This window comes from Monodelphis domestica, chromosome 5, assembly GCF_027887165.1.
Source record: "Monodelphis domestica isolate mMonDom1 chromosome 5, mMonDom1.pri, whole genome shotgun sequence".
Lineage (NCBI taxonomy): Eukaryota > Metazoa > Chordata > Mammalia > Didelphimorphia > Didelphidae > Monodelphis > Monodelphis domestica.
Window position 1 is genome coordinate 278,854,900 of NC_077231.1, and position 23,820 is coordinate 278,878,719.

The 23,820-nt window shown below is 45.7% G+C and overlaps 1 protein-coding gene across 7 annotated transcripts; it reads left to right on the forward strand.

Moving 5' to 3' along the window:
• Positions 1-370: 370 nt before the first annotated feature.
• SLC25A38 (solute carrier family 25 member 38) lies at positions 371-23,064 on the forward strand. 7 transcript variants are annotated; one of them, XM_007505040.3, is made up of 9 exons: positions 371-656; positions 730-835; positions 1,514-1,715; positions 9,948-10,069; positions 10,956-11,040; positions 11,466-11,645; positions 12,427-12,595; positions 17,306-17,472; positions 18,058-23,064. In XM_007505040.3, exons 3-9 carry the CDS (start codon positions 1,647-1,649, stop codon positions 18,178-18,180), a joined length of 915 nt encoding a protein of 304 aa, XP_007505102.1. In that variant the 5' UTR covers positions 371-656; positions 730-835; positions 1,514-1,646; the 3' UTR covers positions 18,181-23,064. The 7 variants fall into 7 exon arrangements, with proteins under 7 accessions (XP_007505102.1, XP_007505101.1, XP_007505100.1 ...); XM_007505039.3 differs by having other exon boundaries at positions 416-985; XM_007505038.3 differs by having other exon boundaries at positions 416-835.
• Positions 23,065-23,820: the final 756 nt, after the last annotated feature.

The following is a 23,820-nucleotide window of genomic DNA, read 5'->3' on the forward strand; positions in this document are numbered from 1 at the left end:
CAATTTGGTTTCCCTAAGAATAAGATTAAGAGGTATGGGGGGCAGCTAGATGGTTCAGTGGATAGAGAGCCATGCCTAGACCTGGGTTTAAATCTTGCCTCATAACTTCCCAGCTGTGTGACCCTGGGCAAATCACTTGGCCCCCATTGCTTAGACTTTACTACTCTTCTGCCTTGGAACCAATGCACAGTATTGATTCTAAGAGGGTTAAAAAGAAGGTTGAGGGTTGGTTGGTTTAATCTTTAAGGCCTCTTACAGCTAAAACTTAAGAAAATAGAGCTTTGTTTCCCTCCTCCCCCAGAGAAGTTTATTACCGTGGTTGCACTTCTCAATTTTGCCCACAGGTGTCACTGTGAGCAAGGATTAATCAGCCTCTGCTCCGCTGCAGCACTAAAGCTAACCCCGGAAGCAGATCATGTCTGTCTTTTCTCCACCCATTAAAAAAAAAAATGTGGCGGTTCTAATCTGCCGCTACGTGACCCGGGGACCAGGGGAGTAACCCGCCCGACTCAGAGATTTGCGCTGGGGACCAGGAAGAGCCTACAGAGGGCCAACGTCTTGGAGGGCATTCTGGGATCAGCCAGACCTAGCACCGCCGGCGCCCGAGTAGACGCGAGACTGGGGGTTTGATTGCTGGAAGAGGACAGATTTGCAAGGTAGAGGCCACAAAAGCGGATTTTGGGGGGAGGGAGGGCCGGGGTTCCCTGGAACCTCACTGTCTTTCAGCAGCAGCGGCCCGGGGGGAAGACAAGAGAAAGTTGGAAGATGGAGGGAGAAGAGCAGCCGTATCTGGGTAGCCGGTGAAAAGAACCTCTCGGTCGGTTACCTATCAAAGGTAAACAAGCACAGCTCACGTGACCTCGCCCCTCTCTCTCCCTGGCAACCCTGGACGCTGGGGTAGGGCTTGTAGTAGCAATGCCCCCATATCCCAGAGGAGAAAACTGAGGCTTCGAGAATTTAAAGGACGGACCCGGGGCTACCCACGGTAGGAAGTGTCTGTTTCCTAGAAGTTTGTCTCTTCCAAGTCTAGTGAGCAGAACGCGACCCTGGGAGTCCCTTCGGAAATAGTCTGAGCTGGAATTCCATTTGTTTTGTAAAAACCCTCACTCTCCGTCTTAGAAGCAATACTGAGTATTGATTCTAAGGCAGAAGAGCAGTTAGGGCTAGGCAATGGGGGTGAAGTGACTTGCCCAGGATCACACAGCCGGGAAGTTATGTGAGGCAAGATTTGATCCCAGAACCTCCGGTTCCTAGGCCTGGCTCTCAATCCACAGAGCCACGTAGCAATGCCAGCATTTATTAAGCGCCTACTGTGTGCCAGGCTCTAGTGAATATATAGTGGCTATGAAGACAGCAGCGTAAACCGACCGTGCACCTTGGAGTGTTTGTGTTCCCCTTAGGGAAACCACGTGGAATCAGATAAGTAAAATCTCCCTGAGGAAGATACAAAGTAAACTCTGAGCCGAGGAGAAAAGTAACCATTTAGCCCTTAGTCATTTCCTCCTCTTTGCAGCAGCGGCTGCCTGCTGGGATTCCTCCTTCCTCCCTGCTCCTGGGTCCCACGGATCGAGCCCTCGGGGGCTCTGCCCGCCTTCCCCCCGAAATCTGCCTGCCTCCGCTGGACGCAGCTGAGCGCCTTCTCTTCAATGATCCAAAAATCCCGAACCCCGTTACTGCAGACTCAAGATGTTGGAGACCGAGTGGAAACCCTCATGGTAACGCTGGGGGGACGGACGGGAGGGAGCTGTCCCAGGAGCCCTGGGGGAGGAGAGCGGCTCTCCCCATGGTCTTCCCCTGGGCGGGCAGATGCCGCTGCGGTGTGGGTGGGGCAGGGCCGTTCGGGTAGATTGAGCTGGAAGTGGATGTTTTCCCGAGATCTGGCTCGAAGCCCTGGGGTGGGTGGTTTGTCGGGGCTTTGAGAGTCGTCTGCGCGGATCCTTTGTGCGTGACTTGCCAGAGCAACTCTGAAAAGTGGCTTTTCTGCCCTTGCTGCTTTGGGGCAGGTTGTTAACCTGGTAATAAGGCAGAACTACTAAAGTTGTCAGCAAAGCCATGTCTTGAATCAGGAGAGGGATAGGTCCAACTTCTCCCGGGTCTACAGGGGCAAGGATAGCTTCCGGGAACCAGGGAACTAGGACGGGAAATTGACATTACCATGGCAACAAGGAAATGGGCGTGACCGAGATACACTGGCCAGATACAATCCTGCCTGGGAAAGGAGAGGACTACCTACAATGGCTACTAAAGGGAAATAGACAGGGCCTGGGCTGCCTGGGAAAGGGACTTTGATACAAGGGGGGGGGGGGGGAAGGGTACTTAGTATTTGCTTAGGTGGGCTAGCCCCATCTAACTTGGGCCATTAGGTATCCGAAGGTCTATTATTCAGTCTGAAATAGCTGTTTGAAACTTCCTTTGGGGTGTATTCTCACGGGAACAGGGACCCACTTGGGGTTTCCAGCTTTCAAGGAGACCAAGCTTGGGGGTCTCCAGATTCCAGGTTGACACCCTAGTTTTCCCCCATAGAAGGGGAGGGAGGAGACTGAGAAAACCAGTACTGGCTTTCAAACAGAGCTAGTCATTAATATTTAGGAAGGGGGTCATAGGAAGGAATAAATATTTACAGAGTGCCTACAATGTATCTGGCCCTGGGCTCAGCATCTGTTTTTTTTTTTAACCCTTACCTTCTGTCTTGGAGTCAATACTGTGTATTGGCTCCAAGGCAGAAGAGTGGTAAAGGCTAGGCAATGGGGTCAAGTGACTTGCCCAGGGTCACACAGCTGGGAAGTGTCTGAGGCTAGATTTGAACCTAGGACCTCTCATCTCTAGGCCTGGTTCTCAATCCACTGAGGTACCCAGCTGCCCCCTCAGTATCTGTTTTACAAATAGCTCACGGGATCCTCATGCCAGTCTTGGGAGGTAGTTGGTGTTATTCTTAGCCTTATTTTTCATTTGGAGAAACTGAGGCATACAGAGGTGAAGTGTGATGCCCATCGGGAAATTTCCAAGCCTTGATTTGAATTGCTGTCTCCCTGATTCCACCTGCAGGGCTTTATCCCCTGTCTCTGTCTAACCACAAAGTCCTGAGTAAATAAAAAGGTGTGCCTTGGAGTTTCCTGGCCAGAAGCTTAGCTTGTTGGTTTAGACTCTTCCTATGGAGTTGGGGTCTACCACTTGACTAATAGTTTTAGAGAATTGCCCAGGGGCACATAAGATAAAAGGATTTGCCTATGGAAATGAGAGGATCCTAGGGTTTTCTTTTTTTAAACCTTTACTTTCTGTTTTAGAATCTGTACTAGGCAAACTGGGTTAAATGACTTGCTCAGGCTCACACAGCTAGAAGTGTCTTGAGGTCATGCAGTAGTCCCCAAGGGGAGGAGAGGAAAATTGAAGTAAAGTAGATAAATGCCTGTCAGCATTTTTTAGGAAATAGACCTGACTTCCCTCCCCCACCCCCCCCACCCCCAGGTCGAGCTGCTTATGCAGACAGCCGACCAGTCTCTACTTAGCTTGGGGAGGTGAATTAGAAAGGGCAGGAGACAAAGGAATTTCAGAACTATCAAAGAGGTCAGGATGGAAGCAAGATAACATATGGCTGACTAGGGCTAAGTGTCTAAGTGCATGTGAAAATAAACAACCCCTAAATAAATCTGAGGATTGTCCCCCCATCACTGACTTCACATTCCTGTATCAACGTTTGTTTTATTGTCATCGAAGAACCTATATGTGAAAGGAAATAACTCTATCTTGTATCCTATATAAGCTATCCTGTAATGTCAGTCTGATGCAGCTTCCACTAGGGAAGTCTGTCCCAGCTGGTAGATTCTTTATTCTTTATTAATAAATCACAGTTCCAATAATTGAAATTCTGGGTGTTTGGACTCACTTTATGAAATGCCCCACTTCAGTCAGATTTGAACCTGAGGTCCTCCCAGCCTCAGACCTGGTGCTCTCTTCTCTGCTTCAATCATGGAGTTTTTGGTAAGAGCTGGGAAAGACTGTAGAACCCATTCTGGCCAACTTTATCCCTTCCTCCTCCTTCTTTTTGTAGAGGAGGCTAAAGGGTTAATTGAGTTGTCCCGTTTCACACAGGCTGGGCAGTAATGGAGGAAGGTTTGAACTCAGGTCCTTTAACTGGTAGGTGGCACAGTGATTTCTGGAGTCAGGAAGACTCAAGCTCAATTTGGCTTCATTCGCTTACCACATGTGTGACCCTGAGCAAGTCATTGCACCCCTACCTCAGTTTCCACATCTGTAAAATGAGCTGGAGAATGTCGAACCAGCCCAGTATCTCTGCTAAGACTCCAAATGGGGCCATGAAGAGTCAGATACAACTGAGCAACAACATAACTTTTATATTCACTGGGAAACCAAAAAAGTTCTTGTAAATCACTAAAGAGGTGATCTGGAACTGAACCCACACTATCCTCAAGGTATGCCTGTGATTTTGAAGTGCTCTATAAAGCCGTGAGACCCTGAACAAGTCTCTTAAGAATCCACTTGCCTCAGTTTCCTAATCTATAAAATGGGGATAATAATCACATCTGTCTCCCAGGGTTGGTGTCAGAATCAAATGAGATTTTTTCAAAAGTGCTCCACACATCTTTGTGACTTTCGTCAAGTCACCCTCTGCCTCAGTTTCCTCATCTACAAAATGGGGATAAAAAATAGCACCCACCTACCAGGGTGGTTGTGAGTTTGTAGACCCTGTAGTACACAGTAAGCACCAAATAAATGTTAGCTATAAATGCTATTAAAATGATGCCAGAAGGACTTGAACTCGGGATTTGTGCCTTTTCCTAGTTCATCTGGGAGACTTGAGTACACAGCCTGACGCTCCCATCCCCCATTTCATCAGTTTACATCCCTTCCCCGTCCAGGTCTTAGGCCACGCCCCCCGGGCCACCCCTTGCCCTCGGATTGGCCGGTTTGGCTTCTGTCTCCTTATTGGCTAGGGCAGAGGTGGGTCTGGCCACTGCGTGCTGGGCCGAAGATGGTTCTGGAGCTCTTGGCTGGGGTGGGTGTGAAGGACTGGGACCCCAGGTGTGGTGGTAATGGTGGGGGGAGTGGGAAGGTACCCCCCCACCCCTATTTCCCTCTCAGAGAGGCCGGGGGAAGGTCCAGCTGTGAGCACAGGCTCTGCGTGGGGGAGGAGCACACTGAGGAGAGGCCGCTATATAACTGGCTTATCTATACCGGAACTAGATGTGTTGGTTACTTTGGCCGCTAGGTGGCGCCACATTGCCCAGAGCGCCGACCTGAAGGCTACACAACTCAAATTCAAACAAATCCTGCCTCAGACTAGCTGACTGGGCAAATCACTTTGCCTCTGCCTCAGTACCTCCTCTGTGAAGGACCGGAAGTGACAGACCACTGCAGTATCGTTACCAAGGAAACCCCAAATGGGGTCACCACGAGTCCTCCACAAACAAACTAGCAGAATCCAGAGCAGCCCCAGCCCTCCGGGCCCCTCACTCTCTTCAAGACCTAGCTCTAGGCCCTCTACCTCGGGAAAGACTTTTACTCTTCCCCCAACATCGGAACCTTGTATCTTGGAACCAAACTGACCGTTCCAAGGCAGAAGAGCAGTAAGGGCCAGGTGACTGGGGCCGGGACTTGCCCAGGGTCACACAGCTAGAGTCCAACCCAGGACCTCCTAGCTTGGGACCTGGCTCACTATCCTCTGATCCACCTATCTGCCCCCCTCCCCCCATCTCTATAGTGCTTTGACGTCTTGCTAGGAGTTTCTCATTTTATCCTCTCCACCATCCTGGGAAGTAGGTGCTATTTTACAGATGGGGAAACTGAGGTACAAGGTAAGTGATTTGCCCCCGGTTACATAACTAGTGAATGTTTGAAGCCCCATTTGAACTCGGGTGCTCTTGGCCCCAGATCTGGGACTTTGTCCATTAAGTCTCTTCCTAAATCACTTGTAAGAATTCCCATTCATTGAGGTTTTGGTTTAGTGAAGATTCACTGCAGTGAGGCTACCTAAGGCTTTTGCCTCTGAAACCTTTGATAACCTTTTTTTAAGCATCAAAATAGGAATAAAAATCTTAAAGGTCTATATAAAACATGTTATGGTTATAAACTATTAAAGGAGGCAGTGGCTGATTTGGAGGCTGCAGCTGAAGCCACTGGAAATCAATGAGGAGGAGCTGGCCTTTTATTTTTTTTAAACCCTTACCTTCCCTCTTTGAGTCAATACTGTGTATTGGCTCCAAGGCAGAAGAGTGGTAAGGGCTAGGCAATGGGGGTCAAGGACTTGCCCAGGGTCACATAGCTGGGAAGTGGCTGAGGTCAGATTTGAACCCAGGACCTCCTGTCTTAGGCCTGACTCTCAATCCTCTGAGCTACCCAGCTGCCCCTATTCTATACCTTTAAAAAGTGAGGAAGGCTCAGCCTGACTGACTTGCCTCTGATTACAAAGATTTATTCCATTCCTATATGATCAGGCCATTGGTGCAGATTCAAATGTGTCACAAGGCCTTCTGAACAGACTTCAAAGAGAATGACCTGGTCCAATAGGTCTTTGGATACAATCTCCACACCATTAGTCAGTCCCCTGAAGACAAAAGACCTCAATACTATTACTGGTTCCAAGACAGAAGGGCATGGGAGTTAAGTGACTTGCCTAGGGTCCCACAGTTAGGAAGTGTCTGAGGCCAGGTTTGACCCTGGGATCTTCCATCTCTGGGCTGGCTCTCAATCTACTGAGCCACCTAGCTGCCCCCTGTAACAATACTTTCATAGACTTCCAGAAATACCATCATCTCTTTCAATTGGCTTAGCATTTAGCTGCATAAGAAGCCAACACTCTTAAATCTTTTGTCATGATCATATGCACTTTTCAGAATATTTTTCAACATAGTAAGGCATACATTTGCATGAGAAGTGACACTAGGTGTCTAGGACACTTCTACCTGGGAATCTATAATGTCTTGAGGCAAAAACTGTTGCCCAGAATCACCCAGGTACTGAAGAAGCAGAAGGGTTACTCTGCGGTACTGGGTGGACCTCGATGAAACTGGATCTTCATCTCTCATCTCATCCTATTGGGATTGAGTTGTAGTGAGCATAACAGGCTCATTTCATCCCTCAATGTCTGCACTCATCTTTGAATTTCACCAAAAGGGAGCCATCCTGGACCTCCAGATTCTCAGCCACCAGCTTCCGACCTGAGCTGTCACCAGGGTGGAAAGAATAAGGCTTTGTCCCAGAGTACCGAAAAGAAGATGTTAACAGCACTTGTTATTCAGAAGCATAGAAACAGCAGAGCTTAGCCCTCATTTAAGCAAAAAAAAATTTTTTTTTGAACTGGACTAGTATATGGAATTCCCAGTAAACCAACAGTAAGTGTAAGTTCTAATCCTGAGAATTTAGCATCATGTCTGTCCCACGGTAGACATTACTTAGTAAATACTTGTTAATTGGCCAATTGAGGGTCATGAAGCTCCCACTACCTGCCCAGTGCCTTACAATTTAAGGAGCCTAAGATCACAAATCCAGTATGTCAGGAGAACTCGAACTCAGGTCTTCATGACTCCAAGGTAAGCCCTCTCTCTGTCATGCTATATTTCTCCATTCAACAAAAATAATTGGTTAAATTAGGAAACTACGACATGGAGCTTTGGGGTATGTCTCACTCCTCTCATTTCCCCCTACCATGAGAGTGTTCATCACCATCCCTACAAGTGAGAGAATGCCCTTCACCACTTATCCTGGGCACAGGAGGTAAAAACTCCCAGCTAAAGCTCTGATTTCAACGTTAAATTTCTTCCTTACTCTACAACTCCCAGTAGGTTGTAGTAATCCCTTCTGAGTGATGATCCCAGGGCAAGAGAACCAATTAAGCCCACCCACCCAGGAAGAAAAGAGAAGAGGCCAGCTTGCCTCCCACACTCCCTGGAGGATCTCTCTGCCAGCTGTAATGAAGGATATTTCTCAGGAGTTGCCACTAAGTGAAAAGTCATAAAAAATGCAAAAAGCAATGTGTACACAATCCTTAAGTGCAGTTATTCATCTCTTCCTTCTCAGGCTCAGGAGATATTTAAAAGTTACATTTTATCTTCACCACAACCCTGGGAGGTGGGTGCTATTCCTGTTTCACAGATGAAGAAAGTGAAGGTTAAGTGACTTGCCCAGGGTCACACAGGTAAACTCTGAGGTGACATCTGAATTTAGTTTTTATGGCAATTTTAGCCACCACCTGAGCTCCCTCTGTAAACAGCTGATGGAAAAGATGTTTCAGAGCTCAAATAAAATGTTTTTTTCCCCCATCCAAGTTCACACACACACCCTGAAATATGTGTGGACCCCAGAGTTAAGAGCCTCTGGTGTAGTGCCTTGCACACAGCAGGTGACTGCTAAATGGTTGGGAAATTTAATGTAATCTCAGTGTTGGGAAGAGGAGTGATTTAGGAAGAGACTTAATGGACAAAGTCCCAGACCTGGAGTCAAGAGCACCAGAGTTCAAATGCGGCTTCAAACATTCACTAGTTACCTCTCTTCTGCCTTGGAACCAAGGCACAGCATTGACTCCAAGACAGAAGGTAAGAGTTTACAAATAAATAAATAAATGTATAGAATAGTTAGTAATGCCTATAGTAGCTACACAATTATCATAAGATTCAATAGACATTACAGAAAGCATAGGAATGTTTGAGAGGCAATACAGCATAGTGTAGCCAGTTGTCTGGACCTGAAATTAGGAAGATTGGAGTTCAAATCCTACCTCATACATTTATTGGCTGTGTGACCCTGGGTGAGTCATTTAAGCCTCTGCTTCATTTTTCTTAGTTGTAAAATGGGGATAAAATAGCCTCTGCCTCTCAGGGTTGTTGTGAAAGTATTTGTGAAGCACTCTGGCTGCCTTAAAGCCAATACGTGACTGCTAGCCAGATTTAAAGACTTTTGCCTGTGTTCAAGTTCTCACTTGGGTTTTTATTAGTTGTGTGATGATGGATGTCATTTAATTTCTCTGAACCTGTAAAATGATACGCAGATGGCATTGTGCACCAATGACTTGACTACTGAAGGAAGGAGCCCCAAGTACACTTCTCTGCTTAGGTTAAAAACAGCTTTAATTTGTCATTTTTGAGCATTAATACAGAAGTCTCATCCATAGTTCTCACGATTAAGCTGGATTAAGCTCAATCATGTGTAGCCTCATTTGTTCCTGCAAGAGTGAGTGTTCCTAGCCCATTATATTAGAGCGAATAGCTGATCAGAAGAGTAAAACATGTTGTGGTCCCCCTTATCATGATGGGTCAAAAAAGTATCCTTTGCAAGCCTAAAGACAGGAGGTCCCGGGTTCAAATGTGGCCTCAGATGCTTTCTAGCTGTGTGACCCTAGTGGGCAAGTCACTTGACTCCCATTGCCCAACCCTTACCAGCTCTTTTGCTTTGAAACCAATATACAGTATTGATTCCAAGATGGAAGGTAAAGGGTTTTTTGTTTTTAAAGAGTTTCCTTTGAAGGAGGGTTGACCTGGCTTTGGTAGCTGGAGCTAGGGGGTTGGCAATGTTAGAAATAGTTAACTCATAGAATGACTTGACTATAGGGGGTGACTGATCTAATTTAGTACTTGTGATGGGAGAAGGGCGGAGATTTTTTGGTGGGGTTATTATCGAAGCAAGAAGTAATGACGATGAAGGGTCTGTTGCTTACATTGAGATGGATTTTTTTATGATCTCAAAAAGTGATTGTGGGAGAGGGTATAAGAATGAATCTTACGTACTTTGGGGGGAGTAATAGAACACAGCAGACTGGCCCTCAGGAAACAAAGTTCTGATCTTCTATTCCTATTTAAGTTCTTGAAATAACATAGGTAATGTTTTTGGAAGAAGATTCAGACATTAGTTTTGGGGGAAAGATGAGATTGAGTTCCTCTGGATTTGCCTGCTGACTTGGTTGGTCATTTGTATCCTGATGTTAAATTGTCTTTCAGTTGCATCCGGTGATAAAGGCCTTTCTGTGTGGTTCTATCAGTGGAACCTGCTCCACTCTTCTCTTCCAACCTCTGGATCTGCTTAAAACCAGACTGCAGATTGTCCAAACAACACAACCTGGGTAGGTGCCCCCCTGCTAACTGCCTTTGGTGTTAATTATAGACAGTTCTTGCTTTAGGTTGCCTGGCCCTGTCTTCTTCCTCCTGCTCTCACTTCTGTCACCAGCCCTCTTCCTCCTTCCATGGTCAAGGAGTCCCCTTCCTGCTTCTCTCCATTCCTCATCCTCATTTCCTCAAGTTGGTCAGTTATGTGGAAATCGCTTTATGTCTGCCAAAAGATCCACGTAAGTAAAAGTGAGAACTGCCTATATCTATAGAAAGAAAAGACTGATGAGTTTTAAAACCTCTCCTGTTCCAGAAGAGTGGTGAAGGCTAGGCAGTGGGGGTAAGTGACTTGCCCAGGTAGCCCAGCTAGGAAATGAAAGCTGTACATTTTCTAGAACTTTTTGCTGACTGGAAGTCAGCTGGACTTTGATACCTTTGAGCGAACTCTTTCCTTTTGAGTTCGTTATAGCTCTTTTATATCAAGGTGAATTGTTTTTCTTAGTCTCTCACTCTTTAGATCAACAATGGGAACATTTTAATGTCTTTCCATCTTATTCCTTAGCTTAAATTTCCAGTTTCTTTGTCAGCTGAGCTACTTCACATTCAAGGTTTTTTTTAATCTGGCTCCCAGTAAATATTTAGTAAATGCTCTTGGCTCTGTTGAGCACTAAAAGCTTTTCAGCAAAACTCTGCAACCTCGCTTTCATGTCTTGAGAAAACACTTGGGGGCTCCTATCATTGTTTGTTTTTCGATGTGGGTTCTTTGAACACTAGTTTTCTTCACTCTGTGCCTGATTCCATTTACTCCAAATAGTTCTGTGTTTTTCTCCTCATCTTTGATGTTGGTATCCTTGGTTCGGATTGTCACGATCTTGTTTTCTGTCTTTTTGTCTCATCCTTCAGGTCAAAACACATCGGGATGCTCTCTTTGTTAATCAGAGTTGTTCGCACAGAGAGTCTGCTGGGACTGTGGAAAGGAATGTCTCCAGTAAGCTCCCTATTGGCTTGGATCTGAACTCTCGTTTTTAATAATTAGACTTCTCTACTAAGCTCGTTGAATGTGCCTGTGAGCCAGAGGTTGGGCAGAGGTGGGTGGGAGCCCCTCTGGCCTCTTGGGGGAATCCCAGTTAACTGCTCTGCTGAAAAGCTGGCTTTTCCCCCGAGTTTGTAAACGTTGGTGCTGTGGGGTAGGCGCAGGACCTCCGATATCCTGGGTGTTGGGAACTGGCCGAGGAGCATCTCTTCTCTTCATTGAGATGGGCACCAGCTCTGCAGCATGAATTTGTCTGGCCTTCAAGGCCAGCTCTTTCCTTAAGGTGCTCTGGGTGTGTGATAATGCACGTGAATGTATGTGTGGGCACCACGGACCCATCCGGGGCAGCATCCAACCTGGCTGTCCCTCCTCCCCTGCAGTCCATTGTAAGATGCGTTCCTGGCGTGGGCATCTACTTCGGGACTCTCTACTTCGTGAAGGAGCACTTTCTCCTGGGGCAGTCCCCTACCGCCTTCCAGTCAGTCATGCTGGGCATCGGCTCCCGGGCTTTCGCAGGGGTCTGCTTGTTACCTGTCACTGTGGTCAAGACTCGGTATGAGGTGAGCCTTGGGCTTTTGAACCGTCTAAATGTTCCTGTGGATGACTGGGAAGAGGCCCGGGCACAGAGCGGGCCGGGCCGTCCCTCTCTCCGCCTCAGGTGCCCTTAGCTAGAACCCAGCCCAGGATGACAGGATTGGGAGAAAGTGAAGAGGACCGGGGTTTGAATGGAAGCTCTGCCTCTTAAGGCCTGGATGACCCCGGGCAAGTCACTACACCTTACTGGGCCCTCCATTCTCCTCTCTGTAAATGAGGGGGCTAGACTAGATGACTCATCTACCCATCATCAGGCATTATTTAAAACCCTTACCTTCTGTCTTAGAATCAATATTGTGTATCAGTTCCAAGGCAGAAGAGAGAGCAGGAAGGGCTAGGCAGTGGGGGTTAATTGACTTGCCCAAGGTCACACAGTTAGGAAATAGGAGGCCTGATTTGAACCCAGGACCTTCTGTCTCTACCCCTGGCTTTCCATCCATTGAACCATCTAGCTTCTCCCATCAGGTATTCATTATTAAGTGTCTACTGTGTGCTGAGCATTATGAATACAGACAGGAAATCATTCCTGCCCCTCAGGTCCGTGATGGGGAGACAACAGGCAGGCCTATGAGTGTATTCAAAATAAACACGAGGGTCTTTTGGTGAGGAAGGGGGGAGGAGGGGAGGGGGCAAGACCTGTGGCTAGCCAGCTTAACTCAGAACACAAGGCTGGTGATGTGGGTCTCCAAACCCTGTGATGCCGCCAGCAGTGAAGTCTAAGTAGAGGACCTCCTGTGTGCTCTGTAGAGTGGGAAATACGGCTACCCCAGCATTTACGGCGCTCTGAAGAGCATCTACCGCACCGAGGGGCACAAGGGCTTGTTCAGTGGAATGGCAGCCACTCTCCTCCGAGACGCCCCCTTCTCTGGGATCTACCTGATGTTTTACAACCAGACCAAAGGCCTCGTGATGAAAGGTAAGGCGCAGGGGGGCTTCCTCTCCTCCGGGGCCTTTTGTTCAGCCTCGCTTTAGAGTCTCCATTCTCGGGGTCACTTGAAGAGCCCTCTGGGTGGGACCTTTTAGTTCCTCTCAAGCTTGCTGGGGAGGTGGAGGCTGAAGCAAAGGCTGAGGGTGAGGGTGTGACAGGTGACTAAAAGTGGCCGTGAAGGATTCGTCTGGTTCTGCTCGTCCCAGCGGGCCGGCCTGGGTGGTGGGCAGAGGGACGTGCTCCTTATTGCCGAGGAAAGCATCCAAATCAGAGCCATCTCTGGGCGGAACAAGCCGCTCACTGTACCCTCTAGGCGAAGGTTTAGCGAGCCCTTCACCCAGGGGCTGAGGTCAGGCAGGGCTAAGAGTCTCCTCTGGACGCTCCCGGCTCTAGGATTCCTGGGGAACCGGAAGGGACCTGCGGCTTTGAGGAGGACAGAAAAGGGGGAGGCTCGTCTCTAGCCAAGGTCTCTGTAGTCATAGGAGTCTGTCTGGCCTGCTGTGGATTTGGAGCACCAACGTCTGCAGCAAAATGCCTTGATTGCATTTCCAGTAGCTGGTGTTGGGGCTCCCCTGAGGGGACCCCCTCACCCAGGACACACATGCTTGTTCCCCAGGGCCCAGAAGAGGGGGAAGGAAGGAAGGAAGCCTTGGATGGTGCTTATCTGTGTCGAGCAGGATTTGGAGCTAAAGGCTGTGTCCCTGGACCAGGCCTACTTGGGAACTCCTAACGCACAGCTCCTCACCTAGTGGTGTTTCAGGGCCAGTGTGGGAAGCAGTTTTTGTAAACCGCTCCTTTCCTCCCTAGAATGGATGCTGGTTCCGTTCTAAAGCCGAGGAGCCAGAAGGGCTGGCAAGGGGGGTGAAGGGACTGGCCCAGGGTCACACAGCTGGGAAGTGTCTGAGGCTAGCCCTGCCCCCAGGACTGTGGTCTCTAGGCCTGGCAATCTATCCACCCAGCTCGCTCCCTCTGTCTGTCTGTCTGTCCATCCGTCCCTCCTTAGGAAGCATTTGTTAAGGCTTACATTCTGTCAAGGGATACACAGCATTTCCCCAGAGGAGCAACTGCAGGGAGCTTTGAGCTTCCGACTAGGGGATTGCTGGCCGTCAGGAGGGCTCCGATTTTGAGGGATCACAGAATTTCAGGGCTGGCAGGCCCCTCCGTGGCCCTCTAGTTGAAGCCGTGCCTCAACAAGAATGCTGCCTCCAGCTGGATCCTCACTTGGCCCTCCAGAGTTTCCTGGGAGACTGAGGCAGCCGCCCCACTGCGTTCAGCTTCCGGGAAGTCTGGGCTTACTTTTGAGCAGCTTTACCCTTGGCTCCCAAGTCTGCCCTCAGGGACCAAAAGAGTCTGATCCCATCACCCTGCCCAGCGGCCCCTCCCTCTGCCCTTCCCGCCCTCCTTGGCCCCCAAGGCAAGCTTTCCTGACCGCCTGTGCCCTAACTTGACTCCTTGCCTTCTTGTGGATGCTCCTAAAACTGATACCTGCAGTATTACTCCAGGCTAGCCTGACCGGGATAGAGCTCAGCGGGTGGGGGGCCGGGATCAGAGACTGAAAGAAGGAACAAAGGAAGGCGAGTGCTCAGAGATGGGCCAAGCGAAGAGGCCGCGAGCAGGCAATATATACCCGCGGCGCCCCTCCCCGCCCCTCCCCCCCCCAGGCTTTGACCCTCAAATCCAAACACCTGAGCTTCCAACCCAGCTCAGCTGAGGCAGGGCAAGGGCCGCTGCTCACTGCCCCCCTGCCCTGCATCAGCCTCCCACCCACGCCCGGCCCGGAGTCCTCCCCCAACCCAGAGGTAACAAACCCGCTTTTATGAGCTAAGCGCTCCGCCTGAGAAGAGCACCGTCACTTCTGCGCCCCCCAAATGGGAATTCCAAATAGGAAGCTCCACCCCTTAGCACATTGCGCTAAGCTTCCTGGACTACTGAACACATTGTTGGCTCAGAAGGAGTGTGTTCAAAGTGCAGCCATTTTCAGTTGTGTTCAGCCCTTTATGACCCCTTTTGGGGGTTTCTTGGCCAGGCTCCTGGAGCCATTTGCCACTTCCTTCCCAGCAGCTTTTCAGATGAGGAAACGGAGGCCAGCAGGATGAAGTGACTTGCTCAGGGTCACAAAGCTAGGAAGTGACTGAAGCCAGATTTGAACTTGGGAAGAGGAGTCTTCCTGACTCCAGGCCCAGTGCTTTACCACCTAAGGAGTTTGGGGGTTCGCTAAACTCTCCCAAAGGTTTTTCACAGGGAGGTCCCTCTTCAGGGTGTCCTAAGAGTCTTGGTGCGGCTCAAACTCAAGTGCAGGTCCATAAGTGGATCTCTATGAAATGATCCCTCATCGGACGTGTATCAACATTCTGGCCTTTTGAAAGATTTTGGGCGTTCAGTTCTGTGATCCAGTTTGTCAGCTCTGCTCCCTCCCCCCAGGCTTATAGAAAGTTGTGGAGCATTCCAGCTGTGCCTTTATTGAAGCCTTCGGCCCAAATGTTTCCTAGTCCTGGCCGGTGCTGACCCAGTTCGGAACCTGTCTCATCAGCCCAGCATCCAGCCAGCTTTCTCGGTCTTTTCTGCAAGGTTAGATGAAGGGTCTTCACGAGAGAGTTGAATGCTCTTCTCAAATCTAGCTACAGTCTAGGTGTGACATTCCCATGACACCAAACCCCAAAGTAAAAGGGAATGAAGTCTGAGGAAACCAGGCTGTATCCTACAGGGATTGTGGGACTAGCAAAGGGTTATGATGAGGAGCCAGCATTGGGCAGTGAGAAGGAAGGACTGTTGTGTTGAGAGAAAAATGAGGCTTTGGAAAGTGGGCTCTGGCCTTCTCTGTTCTCCAGTCATAAAGCACAGCATATGAATGCTAGCTAGTACGTGGGGAGCTTGGGGTTCTGAGCTGAAGAAAACCTTAGAGATGTGGTGCAATTCCTCCCCTCAGTTTATAGATGAGGAAACTGGGCCCCCAAGAACAGTGACCTGCCCAAGGTCACATGGGAAGTAAGGGGCAGAGGTGGGGTTCGGACCGATGTCCTCCAGTTCCAAGTCCAGCCCATTTTTCAGGACATCCTGTTACCTCTCTGCGTCTTCATTTTATAGTTAGGAAACTGAGACTCGGTGACTTTAGGAAAGATATCTTGGCCTCAAGGGACCTCATCTGCCCTCTCTTTTTTGAGTGAAATAAAATCTAAGAATGGCTTTTGAGCCTTTGTAGTAAAAGATAATAATTTATTCTTTGAACTAGTGCTCCTACCTAGTAAGTTTTTTGGTGAACACAAGGAAAGGCAAGACTTCTCATGCTGTTGCTTTTTAAAAAATCCTTCATTTGTTTTATTTTGTCTCAGGACAAAAATACAGATCCTTCATACTAGTCAATACCTTCAAAGGTTCAGCCTTTGGGATTTTCTTTTTCCTTGATGCCTTCTCTGTCCCCATCCTCTTTAGCCGGTTACCAGTGGTCTCACCTTTCCCCATCTACTTTGTGTTAGATTTATTTGTGTCCACCTTTAGTTCCTCTAATGGAGTAAAAGTTCCTCGAGATCAGGGATTTGTGTGTTTTTGTCCTTGTACTCTGCTTGGATAGTGGATGACATGGCAGGTACTTAATAGTTCTTTGAATTAAATTTTCTGGATTGCTAATCAAGAACTTTACAGAATAAGCAGAAATGCCTCATTTTTCTGTCACTAATCAAAGAGTAAACTTTCTTTTGATGGCTTTATGAATTCCAAGGGCACCATATCGGTAGTAAATTTACTTTGGGGGGCTGGTTGAGAAATTTTCAGGGAGGTTACTAGTAGAGAATATATCTCTGTTCTTACAGGATCAGAGACTTTAGAGAGCCTCTGGTCAAACTCCTCATTTTACAAATACGGAAACTGAGGCCCAAGGAAGCTCTAACTTGTCGATGCCATATGTGTTAGAGGTGGGATTTGGACCCAGATCCTTTTACTCCAGAGTCAGCACTCTTGCTGTGATGAACACTTGAAAGACTAACAGTGCAGTAGAAATAGCCGGTTATCACAATATTGTGAGGGAAAATCAATTCATAAAAGAAACAGCTTTTGAGAGATCTTCTTCCAAAGTCCTTGAAGACTTTTTGGTTTCAGAGTCAAGGTACATACTGAGCTTCTCAATATAGCCTAAACCTACTGAAATTTAATTTCTTTCATTGGCATAAAGAGGTGCCCATTAGGCAAGTTCCTTTAGAAACAAGAATCAGTGTGTTCTTGCAGGGAATGGGCAAATTATACATGACCAGCAAATCCTCTACCCGCTTAGGAACTGAATATCTAGCTGAATTTCCAATTTAAAAAATCCTAATTTAGCCAATTATATGGACCAAATCATAGCTTTGGATGAGTTAATTGGGGAAGAAATTGTGACACGTGCTGCTGTTGTTGGGGGCAGGAGTGATGGCTCTTTATAAGGAGGGAGACATGATTTGGTGCTATTAAAAAACCCTCAGTGCCATTGACCTAGCTCAAACCAGTTGGTGACAGAGGGAATACATGGGTTTCATTGTGTTTTGTTGTTTTTTTTAATAACAGGCCATGTTTCTAATTTGCTTCTGAAATTAATCACAATTACAGTCTCTGGTTGACTTGGAATCCATAGTTTGTAGTGCATCGAAAGAAGTGGTAGGAATGGGAAGGTTGGTGCATCCTTAGTTGGTGAGACCTTTTCCAGTGAATTTTGCTTTTGTCCTATTTCAGATGACATGGATGCCACCCTCGTTCCCTTCATGAACTTCAGTTGTGGGATCTTTGCTGGCATCCTGGCATCATTGGCCACGCAACCTGCAGATGTTATCAAAACCTACATGCAGTCGTCACCGGAGAAATTCCGGAGGATTGACCAAACTGTCATTCTCATCCTCAAAGTAAGGCTGTTGTGGCTCGTCATTGGGCATTGCTTTGTGTCTCCATCTGACCTCCAATCTGGGGAAGTCTTGGTTTGCTCCTATAAAAAGGAGAAGAGGAATTCTTGTGTCCCACACCTCAAGAGCTATGAGAGGCAGGGCTTTGCAAACTAAAGTTCCCCAAAACGGGAAAAGCTATTTTTGCTTTAGGGTTTAGAATTCTGGTGAAGAGAATTGTTTGGGCCTATCTTAAGGTAATATCTATAATGTCTAGATGTCTGAGTAAGGATAATACGTGAAAATAGGGTGTCCAAGAAGCCTCAGCACTGAGACATCCGGGCCACCCTGTATAGTATAGACACCCAAGGCACAAAAGGACCCTAGTGCTGAAAAGGACCTTAAAGGTGCTCTAGTCTAATCCCTGCCTTTTACAGATGAGGAAATGGAGACTTGGGTTAAGGCTTACCCAGCATTTCATAGGTAGACAATGTCTGAGATGGCACTTGAACCCATCGCCCAGGCTCCCAAGTCTAGTATTCTCTTCATTGTAGCGTGCTGTAATCATGGTAGAATTTTGCTCTTAGTATCAATTCTTTCTTCTTTCAGGATTACGGGCCATTTGGATTATTCTCGGGTTGTATTCCTCGTGCCCTTAGACGAACTCTGATGGCAGCAATGTCATGGACAGTCTATGAAGAGATGATGGCCAAGATGGGTCTAAAGTCCTGAAAGAATGGAAGGAGAAAGGATGGAATGAGCCTATTTCCACGACCCCGTCCCCATTGAATGATGAGAGTTTGTTTTGGGGAGAGATGAGGTTTCTAATCCAAAGGTCCAGGCAGAATTGCTTCACCTTCTGCAGTCAGTATATAAAGGAAATGGAAGTGTTTGACCATTTGAAGCACTCCAAGGGGCCCATCTGTCAATAAACTGCCGTTAGGTTGGGAATGGGGTAAAGATTTGTGTATACCATGCCAATCTATCTGTTCAAGGCACCTGGTGTCCAGAAAACATTTATCTAGAGTAATTCTACTTTAGCCGCCTATGTGCATCAGGATAGGCTTTGGAGACGTTAGTGGGAGAAGCACTTGTGATATTCAAGACAGCCCCATCTCCTGTTTTCTTTGAATTATAATTTACTAATTTATTGAGGATCTGATGAGTGCAGTGATTATCTCTGCTTTTGTCCATAGATCTTTGCTATATAGCAAATTTTGGTTTTTGGCAAACTAAGATAGAAAAGAAATCCTTGATGTAATCGAGGGCTTAATACTCGTTCTGAAGGATGAGCAAACTTGGTTTCCTATTGAGTCAATTCACTTATGTTTTGGCTTAGAAAGAATATGTTATTTCTGCCTAATCTCCAAGCTAGTCTAATAAGCTGCTTTGATGTTTTCAGCAACCGAGGTTGGTATTTATACATTATAATCAAGCACTTTATCATTCATATTATTGAAAGCTGTTTTGACTATATGGCTAGCATCGCCTGCTTGTCTTAGAGTGATAAGAAGAGGCCTAGAATGTGGTGATGAAACTACCTTCTGACTCCCTTTCAAACTGGGAAAATTTTTTTGTGTTTGGTACTGTGAACTTGCCAAAGCAATAGATCCAAAGACCCCTTTCAAGAGGGAAGGCAGAAAGACTCAGTATTGTTATTCTAAAAGCATCTTGGGGAAGGCCCTTCACAGAAATGCTCCCTCTCTGCTCCCACTGGACCACTCGGCTGCTTTTGCAGGTTTGCTAAAGGCTTAACTCGGGTCATTTCCTAAATTTGGGGTTATTGAAGGACACACAAGACAACTGGATTTAATTCTTTAAAGATCTAACCCATAACTTTCTATTGTGTTTCTTGTTAAGTACCTTTCCCTGATGAATACCCAGTACTTTAGGGATGGAGGGGAAAGAAGTAGTAGCTTTTTCTACCTGAGGACACCAGTGTGTTATTTTGTCAAATCTCCTAATTTCAGAATATTGCACAAGTCTCTACAACCACATTCCTTTGTGTGTCATGTCATTAGGAGAGTAGCAGTAGGCCCGGCTCTGAAAATCATATTGTAATCAGAAAGGCAAAGGCTTGTGGTTTGTTTTGTTTTGGGGGCCTTTTTTAAAAAATCTTTGACTTTTATCTTGGAATCAATACTATATTGGTTCCCAGGCAGAAGAGAAGTAAGGGGTAGGCAGTGGGGGTTAAGTGGTTAAGTGACTTGCCCAGGGTCACACAGTGAAGAAGGATTTTGAGTTCAGGTTCTATCCATTGAGCCATTTAGCCACCCCCTACTCTAGGTGTTTAAATAAAAAGCAATTTGCTCTTATGATGCCATTTTAATTTTTTTCACTAATTTGGACAAAATCAGATTAAAGAAGACAGGATGTGCCATGATTCCAATTTTGACAAATGTCACGAGCCCTTTGGGCGACTAAGACTCCTCCAAGCCTACATTAAATGTACCTCCTGTGATCAAGCAGTTACTTAATGGGTCTCCCCTTCCTTTTCACTAAGGAGTGTTAGTATGTGCTTCAAAGCTAATTTGACCTGACCTATTGTGGTAAAGTTCTTCAAGGCTTGTATTAAATATTTTTAAGCCCTCCAGAGTTCATTTAACCTGGGAGAAGATGAAAGCTAGCTTGGGAATCTGATTTCTATTTCTTGAATATGCATGATTTCAAATCTGATAAAATGTTAAGGGGCTTTTTAAAAAGAGTCCCAACTCTTTGTGTTGCTCATGTTTCTGACATTACGGCAAAATATAACCTACTGGAAATAAGAGAGATAAGAAATGTAAGAATTTATACAATGTGAGAAAGAGCTAACATTGGGCAGGTGCTGAGATCGCTATTTCTCCTATCCACAAAACCCTAGCATGGGGAAATAAAGCTTTGAGTAGTCCATGATTTGACTATTAGAATTAGTTGGAGTTTTGTGATTTAAAATGATCCATCTCTTCCTTTCAGGAAACTCAGCAAGAGCAGGAATCTGTTAGGTTTGTTAATAGTTAGATTTCTCTAAAAAAACATCTAATTTTGAGAGTCTTACCAGGTTAAGGAAGGAAAAGAAGAAATTGACTTTTTAAACACTAAAAATGCCCCTTGCATATAGCTGGCACTATATTGAAAATAGCTAGGAGGAGTCGGCATTGTAGGAACTTCACAACACTGGAAGGATGACAGATACATGTGCCTTGCCCAGGCTATCGTCCTATTTTGGGGATAATTGACCTCAATTGTACCCCTTATCAAAGAGTTTAAGGGAACTGCCTTTGAGAACCATTGACATGAGGATATATAGAGATTTTTTAATCCTTACCCTCGTTAGTATCAGTTCTAAGAGAGAAGGGTGGTAAGGGCTAGACTTTGAGGGTTAGTGATTTGCCCAGGATCATACAACTAGGAAGTGTCTGAGATCAGATTTGAACCTAGTACCTCCAATACCAGGCCTGGCACTTTATCCTCTGTGCTACCTTTCTGCCCCTTGATGTCAGGATTTTAAAAAGAAGGGATTTAGGGGATCATTGATGGATTTTCCCTTTTGCTATACAAATTAAATATCTAATTGTAGATAAATGGTGAAAGAATTCCCTTAAGTGTTTATTTGGGTATTATAGACCAATTTGTCAGAAAGAGACATCTTCATTTCTAAACCTCCGCTCAGGCTGGATGAATTGATTTGCCCTTATGGGGACTTCTTGGACACATGGCTGGTAGCTTTGTCCTGAGCCCATCTAAGAGTGTAAGACTGAACCTGCCTCAAGAATGGGAAATGCTTGTTGTTTTTCCCTTTCAATTTCCTAGTTGTATTTTAGCATTAACATTTTGAGAGAGAAAACAGACTAGGTTAGGGAGAATTGGAAAAAATAAATTTTCACATGCTGGTATCTCTAATAAAAACATTGGTGAAATTGTACATGGGTATAAGAAAGGAACCATCAGTTTGGGGGGGGGGGGTGAGGTACAGGCTTCCTGCCAGACTATGACTTGGGTATTTAGATAACTTTGGGATTTGGGGAGAAATCCCAGGGGAGGGAGGAAAGCGAAAGGTCCCCAGCAGAATTGAGTGGAGTTGGCTTATCACTCCAGGAGGCCTTTTCTTTTGGCTGTAGCTGATCTCTGTAGGACATGCCAGAAGAAGAGTTCAGCCTTCCTTGTACACACTCCAGCTCTAGCTCTACTCGGCATCTTTCTTGAACTAATTGAAGTGGGAATTTTACTCTTAATGCAGGATAAACTCCTATATACGTTCCTCTCTTGTCACTGAAAAAGGTGATTTTTGAAGTTGTGTTTTTTTTTTTCTCTGATATTCTTCTGGCTCTGCATGGTGGTGGTGGTGAAATGGTCCAACATTTTACAAACCTTTTCATTTACTTCTCAGTGTTCAAATTAATCCAGGGTCAACACGTGTTCAGTCATAGTCTCTAAAGTCTCTGGCAGCAGGACTTAATAGTCTTGCTTCTGGTCTATTAGCCAGCCCAAATATTTAGGAATCAGCTTTTTTAAGTCAGAAAAGCAGCTTGCTGCCACAACTCCATGACCTGACCTTTCCTGTCCTGTCCAGCCCTTTCCCCAGGGGTCAAGCCTAAACCTCAGCAAGAGAGTTAATTGAGTACTAGAGGCCAAGAAGCCCACGTTGCTTGCTGATGATTTACAGTGTGAGAGACTTTTCATGTGATCACTATTATAATATGAGAACCTAAGTAATCAAGGGGGAAGGAAACATCCACTGGGATTTTGTGTAAAATGACTTGAGTATCTGCAGGCACTATGGTGAGGATGCTACGTGCTTTGGGTGGCCAGCCCAGCATAATAGGACAGAAATATTTGTTTTGTTGGCCTTGTTATATTTGTTGTCAGTTATAATGCTATACCAGTAGTGTATTTGCTATAGGAAAGGCCTTTCAGCTCCCATAGAATTTTGAAGTATTAGGAAATAACATGACGTAAGATGCTTCTGAATTTTACAGCCCAGCTTTTGGGTCTTTAGCACTACCCTACCAATTTCAGTAGCGTTTGTTTTAGTACTTCAGATGGGCATTTGCTGTTTGTCATCCAAAGTAAGCCTCAGGAATCACTAAAAGTTCAGATTTTAATTGGTGAATAGAAGAATCTTGCCATTGAAAGCAAGCTGATTTTTAGGGCCTACTTTGCTTTGAAAAAATGATAATCAAAATACACGAATACTTGAAAAAAGCAAGTCAGAACTTAAGTTTTCATTTTTCACAGATAATACGTACTTATGTATGTATACATAGCTACATATGAATGTCTTTGTATCCAGTAATAAAATGTTGGCATTATCATTTATGACCACAGTTTGCCCTTTGACTTTTAACATGCTGAATCTGCTTATATACAGGATGTATGTATGTGTGCAGCCACTTACAGACATGGGTGTATGTCTGAGGAAGTTACAGAAATGAAAAGAAAATAGGTTCACAGATGCCTGTATTTTTTCCAAAACTTTTTTTTTACTATTTAAATAAAAGTTTGTGAATTAAGAAGTGATAGCATTAAAAAAATGGTGCCTGTTTTCAAATTGAAAGCCTATTTTGAAGTTAAATTTAAATTTATTTTAGTTCTTGATATCTTTCTAGTTTTGAATAAATATACTTTTTTATTTGCTGTGTTGTGTCCTTCTTCCAATCTGAGAACTTCTCCCTTGCTTACAATATCCATGCCAATTTTTTTTTTTAAGTAAGAGGCATAATTAGGTAGATGAGATATGAGTAAAGTTCCTGATAAATAAGTTCTTCTGAAGTTTCTGGATTGTTGGAGGTCACAAATGCTCATTTTGATCCTGGTTTCATGGGTCTTTTAATATCCACATATTCAATCACAAAGGAAAAGTCTGGTAAGTTGTTTCTGCCATCGATTCTCTTCAATGTCCCTTACATCTCACAATATCAAAAACATTTTTCTCATTTAGAGACTTAGGATGCTTGTCCAGGCTGTCCTCGGGATCTGTGCTGAAGCCCTCTTCATCATAGGAAATTCCTATCTGGAAATGAATGTGCTCTAAGCTTCAAGGAGTTCATAATTCCAGTTTGGGCTTCCATGATCTTATTTGACCCTCAAAACAACCCTATAGAAAAGTAGAGCAAGTTTGATTCCCTGTTAAAGAAGAAAAAAAGTCAGGTCCCTTAAGACTAGAGCTGCACTGGGCCCCTTCACTCCCCCCAACTGAACTGTTCTCCCCAGAAAACAATTTGCTTTTATTGTGCCTGTTTCTACCTTATGGTCACGTATGGCTCAAACCCTCAGCAACTGGAGACCTCTCCAATTCCTCTCTTGCTTTTAGTCCTATCTTTCTAGCTTCTATCTTTCATTTCTTAAAACATTTATCGAACCCATCTTTTAAGAGGTAGTGGTGGGGACAAC

Coding starts and splice junctions, on each gene's coding strand:
- SLC25A38 (XM_007505040.3), top strand. CDS start 1,647: ATGATCCAAAAATCCCGAACCCCGTTACTGCAGACTCAAGATGTTGGA. Junction 10,070..10,955: donor GTCCAAACAACACAACCTGG/GTAGGTGCCCCC, acceptor CTCATCCTTCAG/GTCAAAACACATCGGGATGC. Junction 17,473..18,057: donor CTGTCATTCTCATCCTCAAA/GTAAGGCTGTTG, acceptor TTCTTCTTTCAG/GATTACGGGCCATTTGGATT.